Raw genomic sequence first — 10742 nt, forward strand, 5'->3', positions numbered from 1 at the left:
TTTTGGACATTTTATTTGTTTTGAGAAGATGTGTATAAGAGACAGTATATATATGGGTGTGTGTGTGTGTGTCAATAATTAGATACTATTATTATGATGCTTATAAACGTAGGAACTGAATTTGTCGGACCGTCAAGAAGGACATTTGCTGGAATTGCTATTGAGTTCTTCTGGGCCTTTGGTTATATGGCATTTGCTGGTATAGCGTATTTCATACGGAAATGGAGGATCTTAGCGATCGTGATATCTGTTCCAAGCTTAGTATTCTTCGCGTATTATCCGTGAGTATCATTTTTGTTTTACAAGTTATTGTTAAAACAAAATAATAATGATGATGTTAGAATCCAAATTTTTAAATGCATAAAACACCACAGCACAGTTTGCTAAAACAAAATAATAAAGGAAATCCCCCTCCCCCTCCCCCTCCATCTAAAACAAAAAAGAGACTTATGGTGCTTATGTGCTTACAGGATTTGTTGGATTTTCAGAAAATTTTATTTAAATATATTTGGAAACAAGAGGATGAGATGATGGCTGAATTCAAATTAACTACTTCAAATGAAAATGGACCTTCCCGAGTGTCAATCAACCTTAAAAACTGACCAATCAAAAGAGGGCAATGAATACGCGCATTTGGTACAAGCACACGTGTTTTCACTCAAACGCATGTGTTTGCGCATGTTTCGTTAACTTAACTTTAACGTTAGTACCCAACATGCAACGCGATAGCTGCGCCCCTTTTGTAAACAAATCGAAATACGCATGCGCAAACCCGTAATTAACGTACGCCGAGCACGTAAAATTCTGAAATTTACGTACTCCACAACGCAAGATGAATACATTATGACGTCATCTGTTAAGGTTAACGTCGTGCGGCGAAAACTACCTAATAGGGAGCTTTCGATTGCACTACGACGGTAGTGATTCTGTTCTAGCGTCGCGTCGTCGCACAAATCGAAAGCGCCCTAAAAAAGCCTGTTTTCTACTTAGCGAATTTAATCGCGCGAATCAAAGTATTGGTTCGCTCCCTGAGCTCTGATTGGTTGCGGATTTTTTCACTTTGCAAAGACTCCGACAGGCATGTGAATGCGGATACGCTTTCGATTCTCCCGAATAAGTTCACCTAGTGGAAAACGACCTTACAGTCGTTTATGGTATCTTAACAACAATATACAAGGGACTGGGTGGGGCTTAGCGCAAAGGTCCATTTATAGCAGTCCAAGTAAGATATGTCAAAATTGATATTAATTTTATAATCTAAATTTTATTTCAGGTTCATTCCTGAGTCCGTTAGATGGCTGTTGAGTCAAGGTAAGGTAAAGGAAGCCGAACGAATTATCAAAAAAGCTGCGAAAGTAAACAAAGTCACACTTCCAGAAAATATATTCGATGAAAAATATTTGAAACAGGTATTACGAATTGTTGTTTTTTTATGAGTTAATACAATACTAAATCTCAATATGCCGAGTTGTTCTATCTCTTAAGTCATGTTACTCATTATTTTATTATAACTAATATCATTATTGACACGGTTTTACTTGACCTACCTAAGTTTGTTACGACATTTTTCCTGTAGAATAGAAGTTACTGGTTGCAGAATTACATAGTTGTGCATTTTATTACCAAAGTGTGAAATTTTAAAGAGGATAAATTTGATATGATTTAGATTTTTTGTAGAGTTGTGTAGGCCTATCGTCCTTTTTTTTTTATTCCAAATGACCCTACACTCAAAGACTAGATCTTCATATTTTGGCATCCTGAAATCATAGAGACTTTTTTTTTTTATCTCTAAACTAAGATCATGACTGTGAGGAACATTTAACCATGGCTAACAAAACCTTTTTACTGTCACAATTTCAATACCGGTACCAAATCTTCTATCCACTATTTAATTTTGGCTACATTATACACAACCTCTACAGGATTAACATTTTTGGCTTCATATTAAAAGTGAATTTTTGTATTTTATGAACCAACTGGTAGCCAATTTTGTGATTTTTCTGATTGTTTAAGCAGTCACACAATTCACGTCACTCTGGAAACTAAGTGAAGACATTTTAAATACAGTAGGCCCACATACATTTTGTAGGGCATACTTTTCAGATTTTTATATTTTGAGTAGGGCTTACCTCTTAAAAGTTATTGTAGGTTATATAATTCCTCAGATGTACAATTTACCAACTTCATGCAGTGAGTTTCCTTTTTAATTATCAGTGGATATGGTGAATTGATTTACATTGGCGTACGACCATAACTTCTATCACTTTCTCGAAGCACTGGGAGCTTTTGATTGCACGACAGTAGAACGTGGATCTTAATGACGTCACTAAGATATAAGCTGTGCACATCGAGAACGTTGTGTGGAATCTGGAGGCAATTTGACCAAATCTACGATGTTTATAGAAAGTAGGATGGTCAAATCGAAAGCTCCCTAATTCGTTAACTTGTGCAGTATCAACTCAATCGATTACATATTATTACATGACTACTACTCTTTGGATATTCTCCGCTGCGGATTTCCTATTCATTTATTATATTTTTCTTTCTATAGGAAAACGTTGAAGATGCTCCAAAACGAGGAACTGTAATTGACTTGTTCAGAACACCTAACATGTGTAAGAAAACGCTCAATTTATTATTCAACTGGTAAGATGATAATAATTTATATGATTCTGTTTGTGGTAAAACCAGATATAGACCAACTGTTGTTGACCTTTCAATTAAAGCAATGAAATGCACTCGGAAAGAATAAAATATATCATGAACTTTAAATGAGCCATTTTGTCGAATAAATAAAGGTTATTTTTGGACATTTTATTTGTTTTGAGACGGGAACATATACTCAAAGAAGGCAAAGTGACGGACGTGTGGCCTGTCCAAATTGGATGGGAGAAGACAAAGTCGCGGGTCCAAAACCCACCCTTCATCGCCTTCCGCTGCACCGCCACTAATGGCAAGCTAATAAATAATATTTGGTGTTAACAGGTTTGTCAACAGTATGGTTTACTACGGACTATCATTGAGCACGTCTGATCTTGGTGTTGATGATTACATTGCATTTTTTGTGTCTGGCGCCATTGAGATTCCAGCCTATGTTCTTTCTATATTTTTTATTGACTATTGGGGAAGAAGATTGAACCTCTGCGGTACCCTGGTGCTAGGGGGCGTTGCCTGTCTTCTTACAATTTTAACACGTAAGTTAAACATTAATTTGAATTTTGATTATGATTATGATGATTCATTTATTATATTTCTAAATATTGGACACACCCCTCAGAAAGTGATTGGGTTCACTGTTGGATTCCCCCTGGTCAATATTTGTGACATTTTACTTTGTTTTGTGTGTTTGCAATAGGCTTGTATTGTGCGTTGTTTTTAAATTGAATTGAAGAATGTGAGAAAAGTAATTCTGATGATGATGATTATAATCAATACGTGATAAAGAGGAAAAAGAGAACAATATTTACTGATAACGTTAATGATATAATATTTTAAATGGAATATGGATAACAATCGACAATGGTTCATACAAACGTTATTCCGTTACACCATTAGGCCTGCTTATTAAGTATAAATCCCAACGTTTTATTCTAAGTTTTGATCCATAGGTGCTTAGGCCTAAACATTCTTTTTTGATATATTTACCAGCAATTGGAGTTGCCCGCACAACTGTAGCTATGATCGGTAAATTCGGTGTAACAGCATCTTTTGCCATCGTTTACATCTATTCGGCTGAAATCTACCCAACGCCTGTCAGGTGATATAACAAACTTGATAATATTAAACCTTAAACTGTGAAATCCGTACACGGTATATAATAAAAATGAATAATATAAACTGAATTGGTTCGTGTAAGAAGGAGTATCATGTACAACGTTTAACATGGCAGCATGGTTTTGTATAAGGTCAGGAAGATGATAGGTGTAGTGAGAAGTCTTGTAGAAACGAGTAATAATATTACATTGAAAACAGGAAAACGTTTGTTACATAGCATAACATTCTTTCATTTAAATATAAACGTATCAAGCGTATCCATTCAGTGGTGGGCAGTGTTAGGATTCAACCGACAGGAGTGGGGATGTCCTATACGGGAGCGCAGTGGTAAAGCATGAAGCCATGCAGTTTAATAATCAGACCAGAATCAAATTTATTATTATTTCCATGAAGTTCGATTTAAAAAAAAATTGTATTTGATGCTTATTTTAAACATATATATTTTTAGCAGCTGTGTGTAACTTTGTTTATGAAGCATGTTTTTGAGTTCAAGTGTATTAACCTTTAGCTCATGTTTAAAATCAGTAGTAACTCATTTTGAGATTGACTTACAAACTTACAAGGTACATTCATAAAACTCTCAAAACTCATCCCACCTAAGATGTGTATAAGAGACAGCTACTACTCTTTGGATATTCTCCGCTGCGGATTTCCTATTCATTTATTATATTTTTCTTTCTATAGGAAAACGTTGAAGATGCTCCAAAACGAGGAACTGTAATTGACTTGTTCAGAACACCTAACATGTGTAAGAAAACGCTCAATTTATTATTCAACTGGTAAGATGATAATAATTTATATGATTCTGTTTGTGGTAAAACCAGATATAGACCAACTGTTGTTGACCTTTCAATTAAAGCAATGAAATGCACTCGGAAAGAATAAAATATATCATGAACTTTAAATGAGCCATTTTGTCGAATAAATAAAGGTTATTTTTGGACATTTTATTTGTTTTGAGACGGGAACATATACTCAAAGAAGGCAAAATATATATAATTATATGTATGTGTGTATATATAAATATATATGTATATATAAACCATACCATCCATGGTGATACAACAAGTACTTATAGCAATTACATGCAATATTATCGCCATGTAATTAAATAACCCGGAACGCGTATATCGTAAATTGATTGAATAGCCCATACAGACTGCGGTATTATGCGCCTTATAAATGCATTGACTGACTGATTGATTGATTGATTGATTAGTGAGGTTTTGGCCCCTCTCTATTTTGTAATAAGTCCCTTCGGGCGTCATGAGGGTTCCTTTTTTGTTTGCTTTTTCTCTTGTCTGTTTATTTTGTATTTGAATTTGTTTTAGACGAAATAAAGTTTTTTGTATTTATATTCTGTATTCGAAGTTATAGAAACAAGAGCTAATTTTGCAGCCAGGAGAAATGTTTTTTAAAATTTTAGTGTATTTTCTCTGGAGAGTCGGTCCAGCTCTTTGGCTCTTCACAATGGGCAGCCCCCCACCCTCTTTCGTGGGGAAAACCACATTTCGCCGGGGAGAAAAAAAAAAATGTAGGCCCTATATGTTATTTTCTACATTTTAGTAGACCCAAAATTGATTAAATAAGCCTTTAAAACCCCTATATGAAATTTTTTTGAAATAGTTTGGATCATTCCTAATTTACTAATGCAATGAAATTTAAAATAAGTTTAATTTTTCGTCACGTAATAATAACTCACTACTGTATTAGCATGATCATGTCCCACAAACATGAGACCCACACCTTAATATTTGTTTCCATACAATCGCTACGCTGTCGCTAAGGTGTTTTAGTGTCCGACGCAATCGAGAACGCTCCCCGATTCACTCGACTAATCAGCATCACCGATCGAAAGCTGCCGGGAATAGCGTGTAGCTTGTTGTTAAAAACAGGATTTGCGGATGTAGAAATAGCTCCAAGCTGAAAATTGTAGCAGCTGAATGTTGAAAATGTAGCGATTAGTACAAATCAAATGCAATTGTTTTTTCTTGATTTATTTGTATTTTTATCCTAACCCAGGAGTGTTGGAATGGGTCTGTCTTCAGTTGCTGCGAGGGTAGGGGGTATCCTGTCGCCTTTCATCTTGGAAATTGAAAGCCTCTGGAAACATCTCCCGCTCGTGATATTCGGCTGTTCATCAATAGCAGCTGGATTGTTGGCGTTATTCCTTCCTGAAACAAACGGCAAACAACTTCCAGAGTCTCTTGCAGAAGGAGAAAATTTTGGAAAGTATGTCAAAAAAAGTTTTATATTCCTTTTATTTATAGGCCTACATATGATACGGTGCTCATGTTATTTACATCATTTATTTTAAGCAACGTTATATCTACTTATGTTATAATAAATGAATTTTAAAACTTTTAGGGAAAACAGTAACAGTAAAATTGCTACGCCATTAGACGTGAACATCGAGGTGAAATCTGGCGAAGAAAATCCTGGTTACGACAAAGCCGACGACAAGGTTTAATGCGCATGACTGCCTACAAAGACGTGATAACGATTAGGCGCGTCCATGACAGCATATTGTATAATTAAAATAAAGTACAATGTGAATAATATCGATTTTTAATATTGTCTATAAAACATGTTTTAAACATTTAAAACTATTTTACTAATTTAGTATCCCATGATGCAATCTGCTTTTTATACGTTTTTTTTTTTTTTTTTTTTTTTTTTTTTTTCCCCGCCTGGGGCGGATTGTTATAAAACGTAGTCTTAACTCTTGTGATAAAGCCGGCTTTATCACTTAGACGGTCTTACTAAAGTCATTCCTCTAAGACTATTGCTATAAAACAGTCTTCCCAAAGACCGCTTTGAGTATTGAAACGCAAACAAGCACTCCCTGGTAACGTAAGATTGAGGGCGACGTCATGCGCGCTCGACGCACTCAAATGTATCGAAATGAACGTAAATAAACGCCGTAGACCTATTTTTACAGACGTTGTGCGGAGTATTCGTCGTTCGATTATCCGACTTTGACGATCTAGGCCTAGGTATTGCCATTGCATCGTTTAATTAATCAGCAGAACGCCATGATGAAAATGATTTTAAACCGTTTTAAGCCTCCACCGAGTAGGCTTTAACATTTAAGACGGCTGACTGGTTAGACAGCGGTATAGCAATGGTCTATAATCATAGACCAGTAGTGACGTCACGAATATAGCCGGCTAACCGTTAAGACCGTCTAAAGACCGCTTATAGCAATCCGCCCCTGATCTGAAGTATAAAAAAAAGATTGTTTTTGTGTAGTTTGATGTGAATTTTAATATGTTACTTAATTTAGGGTATAACATTTGCATCCATGCCTCAAAGAATTGTTTCTGTTCTTTTGTATCTCATATTTTTCATAACAAATTTTATAATAAAAATAATAATAATAATAATAATATTAATAATAATATAATAATAATAATAATAATAATAATAATAATAATAATAATAATAATAATAATAATAATAATAATAATAATCTATTACAGAAATAAATAAATGCATGTTATACAATATTGGATGTAATGTGTTATACGTCCATGGCAGTAAAATGATATAATTTGTTTCTTTTTTTGTTGTTTTAAAATAATTTACAAACCCAAATACGGCAGATTTCTTTTTATGGCTTTGGAAAATAGAAACCCGGGCAACTTTAATTGTATGATTACCCTCATGTACTCAATATAAGAGATAAAGGCGGAAATATTGAGCTTCCGGAAATGGATATGAAGTTTAATTTGTTTAGTAGTAGGAACTCTTCTGTACCATTAGAGAAGACGCGTGGAGTTCACACTGGTATTTATTTCAAGTTTATACTTTGTAGAGAGCAGCTTAGCTCAGTCAGCTAATCTGGTGGTAGCCACTGTGTGTGCGCTGAACCTCTAGGTCCCCGGTTCAATTCCCATCGCTGCCTCTCCTTTGTGTTTAAGCTAGAGGGCTGAAATACAATAGCGCACCGTCTTTCGGATGACACGTTTAAGCCGTTGGTCCCGTGTGCATTATGGCCCATGTGCACGTTAAAGAACGCAGTACACTCTTCGGAAAAGAGTCGAGGATTGTCTCCCGGTGTACTGTCCAATCACCACCAGAAGAACCCCACTGGAAATAAGTCTTCTTCTAGACTTTGTGGGCTATCCTTGGTGTTTACACCCAATAAATCCAATCCAATACCATGATCTTTACGCAACCTCATTCTGGTATTATTTTTTAAAGCTTTAAAACTCTTTTAGAACAATATTTCAAATCTACCCCAATGTGAGGTATGGCCCCCTTGTATCTCGTCTAGGACCTCGTACCATTTATCTCGGATCTTGGATCCCTCATCTCTGATGCCACCACATAGTGCATTTATAGGTATCTCCAAAGTAAAGATATTTGACGCCACCGGCAGCTACAGGCGGTGTATCCCTGATGGTGTTGTGTGATGCATCGGAGAAAGCATTTGGTGAGGATTGTTATGGATTCTGAGGGGTTATGTCAAAAGGTTTTTTAAAAACTGACAGGGAAGGCCAAATATTGTGCAGATATTATACCTGGAACTGTCAATATGGCTATATTTAGCATTTCATAATTTGGGTTTGATTTGTGCTAGTCTAAACCAACAATTACAGAAAAAAAAAAAAAAAAACGCTTGTTAATATCTTGAAGAAGCGGTTTGGCGTAGCGTGAAAGTTTACGTTTCCCAGCCTTGAGGTCGGGGTTTAACTCCCTCGCTGCGCATTTTGCTTGTGTCCTTGAGCAACGCACTTTATCTGCATTGCTTCTCTCCACCCAGGAGTATAAATGGGTACCTGGTGGGATTGCTTGCTCCTGCGCTGAATACAGCAGGAATACTTAAGCATGTGGATCCAATGACCAGAGACAGAAGCGCTTCGTATCTGCAAGGAAAGGCGCTATCTAATCTGCCTGTAGGTTTGGGTGCTTGCAAATTGGTGTCTTCACTATCGTCGAGTCTAGCCCTAGTACACTACTACACCTTTCCATAGGCGGAATTTAAGCTATCAGCAATTTTACCACAAAATGCGTAGAAGCTACTAAAAAAGAACTATTAAAGATTACTGATAAAACAGTGACTAAAAAAAATAAAAAACGATTAATATGAGATTGGTATGTAGGGACTGAGATCGTAGAGAATATGCCTATCTGCATCACCATAAATTGCAAATAATGCCCGATGCCCGTCAAACTGAGGAGTATTTCGCTCTTAACTAGTAATATTGAGTGAGCAACAATAGATTTGAAGAAGAATCCGAAGTTTTTCGATGTTTGAGCGCACACACAGTGGGATCTACCACCAGTTTAGCCGTAGCCCTGTTGCTTACTTAAAACTCTGCAATCAACGATAACAACTATTGTAATTTTTGTCTAGCTTCCATGTATACAGAAGGTGTGTTTAGCCAATAACCTATCTTAGTTTAAATGTTTTCTTTTACTATTGAACACATGTTCGATATTTCGTAAAATTTTTTTTGAATCTTCTTTCCGACGACAAAACAAAGCCCTCCACCTGTATGAATATTCGTTGGTTGCATTTGTGTCATTTTTTTATGGCTATGTTCTCACACGGCTGCTAACCGTTAGCTGCCGTGCGTCCATCCGAGAAAATCCCGATCCGGATACCAAAAATATGATGATCGAATCACTGGCCAATAAGAAACTGGAAATTGTAAACGCGTACGTGACATTGGTTGATGATAAAAACGTGCTCAACTTGCTAACCGATAGCGCTTGCTAACCGTTAGCGGTATCCGGATCGGTTAGCGCTAACCGATCGGGCGTTCTCACATAGGTGCTAACGGTTAGCGCTAACGGTTAGCTCCCAATCCGGATATTAGGGCTCTCGTGAGAACCAGGCTTTTTATGGCACTGGCAGACTGGACATGCTGATTTGTAAACACACAATTCGTATGAGGAGAGTACATGTATACGACGCCAACCAGATAATATATATTATAATTATGTTTATTTCCAAGCCTACGAGCATGGTGATGTAACGTTACGTCAGATAACGTTGGGGATTTGTAACATTCAATGCTCTAGCCCCCCGAACTCCAGGTTGACACTAATCAGGGCAGGGATTTAAATGGTTAATATTATCCTCAGTGCCGGTACAAAATTCGTTTAAAATTTAGAAATAAACTTAATGATTTTTTTTTTTTACTAAAACTTCGATAGCAATAAAAAAAGCCATTAATCTGCTAAATTAAGCCGGTTACTCACTGCGTGCGACGGCAACGCGACGAAGACCGACGAAGAACGCACGCGAAGACGAGAACCCAACGGATCGTCTTTTTAATGAGGATCCGTTCAGATTGCCACTGACAAGAGCAGACGGCGTTGCGTCGTCTATCGCTCGCCAGAAGCAGATTCGCAGTGAGTGTCCGGCTTAATTTCCGGCGTGTCAATCAAAACTTAACTGACCAATCAGAACAGGGCCAGAAACACGTTTTCAGTGCCATTCCTTTTGAAAATCAAAGCAGTCTGAGAAGCACTTCCTTTAATTTTGTTCGGCAGTCTATCTATAATTGCCGGAATTTTGGCGTTACTCCTTTCTGACACTAATGGTAAAGAGCTCCCAGAAACTCTGTGTGATTATAACAATTTCTTCGCATTGGAAGAGTATGAATTGTACTGTGTTAGTAGTCCTAACTTGGAAATAATACAATCACGGAAAAGTAAGTAAAACATAATTAGTAATGTATAGTAATAGTAAATATGATATCAATACGTTCATACACAATGCGTGTCCTAATTGCGTATTATTGACGTGTTACTGATTTTATAACATTTCAGTCTACAAATGACCATGTAGAAGTACCAAGCGGAAACAACTTGGCCTATTTTTGCCTTTGAACACATAATTTGACCAACCTACTGTATGATTGATAGTCCTGTGTTTTGAAGTGCCGTTAGTATGAAGAGAGTATCAAAGAAACGAAATATCCTGGTATGCTCTTGCTTTTTTGTGACTTACG

The 10742-nt window shown here is 36.6% G+C and overlaps 1 protein-coding gene across 1 annotated transcript in view; it reads left to right on the plus strand.

The window, feature by feature from the left end:
• The window catches only part of LOC117115537 (organic cation transporter protein-like), a 12426-nt gene extending 4934 nt beyond the window's left edge, over positions 1–7492 (plus strand). The window contains exons 5-11 of the mRNA XM_033259416.1: positions 113–281; positions 1274–1409; positions 2552–2646; positions 2986–3194; positions 3649–3757; positions 5797–6006; positions 6142–7492. Coding sequence (XP_033115307.1) covers positions 113–281; positions 1274–1409; positions 2552–2646; positions 2986–3194; positions 3649–3757; positions 5797–6006; positions 6142–6244 — 1031 coding nt within the window. The 3' untranslated portion in view covers positions 6245–7492. The remainder of the gene's footprint in view (positions 1–112; positions 282–1273; positions 1410–2551; positions 2647–2985; positions 3195–3648; positions 3758–5796; positions 6007–6141) is intronic.
• Positions 7493–10742: the final 3250 nt, after the last annotated feature.

This window comes from Anneissia japonica, unplaced genomic scaffold, assembly GCF_011630105.1.
Source record: "Anneissia japonica isolate Jap-2015-1 unplaced genomic scaffold, ASM1163010v1 scaffold287957_len1322810_cov207, whole genome shotgun sequence".
NCBI classification, from domain to species: Eukaryota; Metazoa; Echinodermata; class Crinoidea; order Comatulida; family Comatulidae; genus Anneissia; species Anneissia japonica.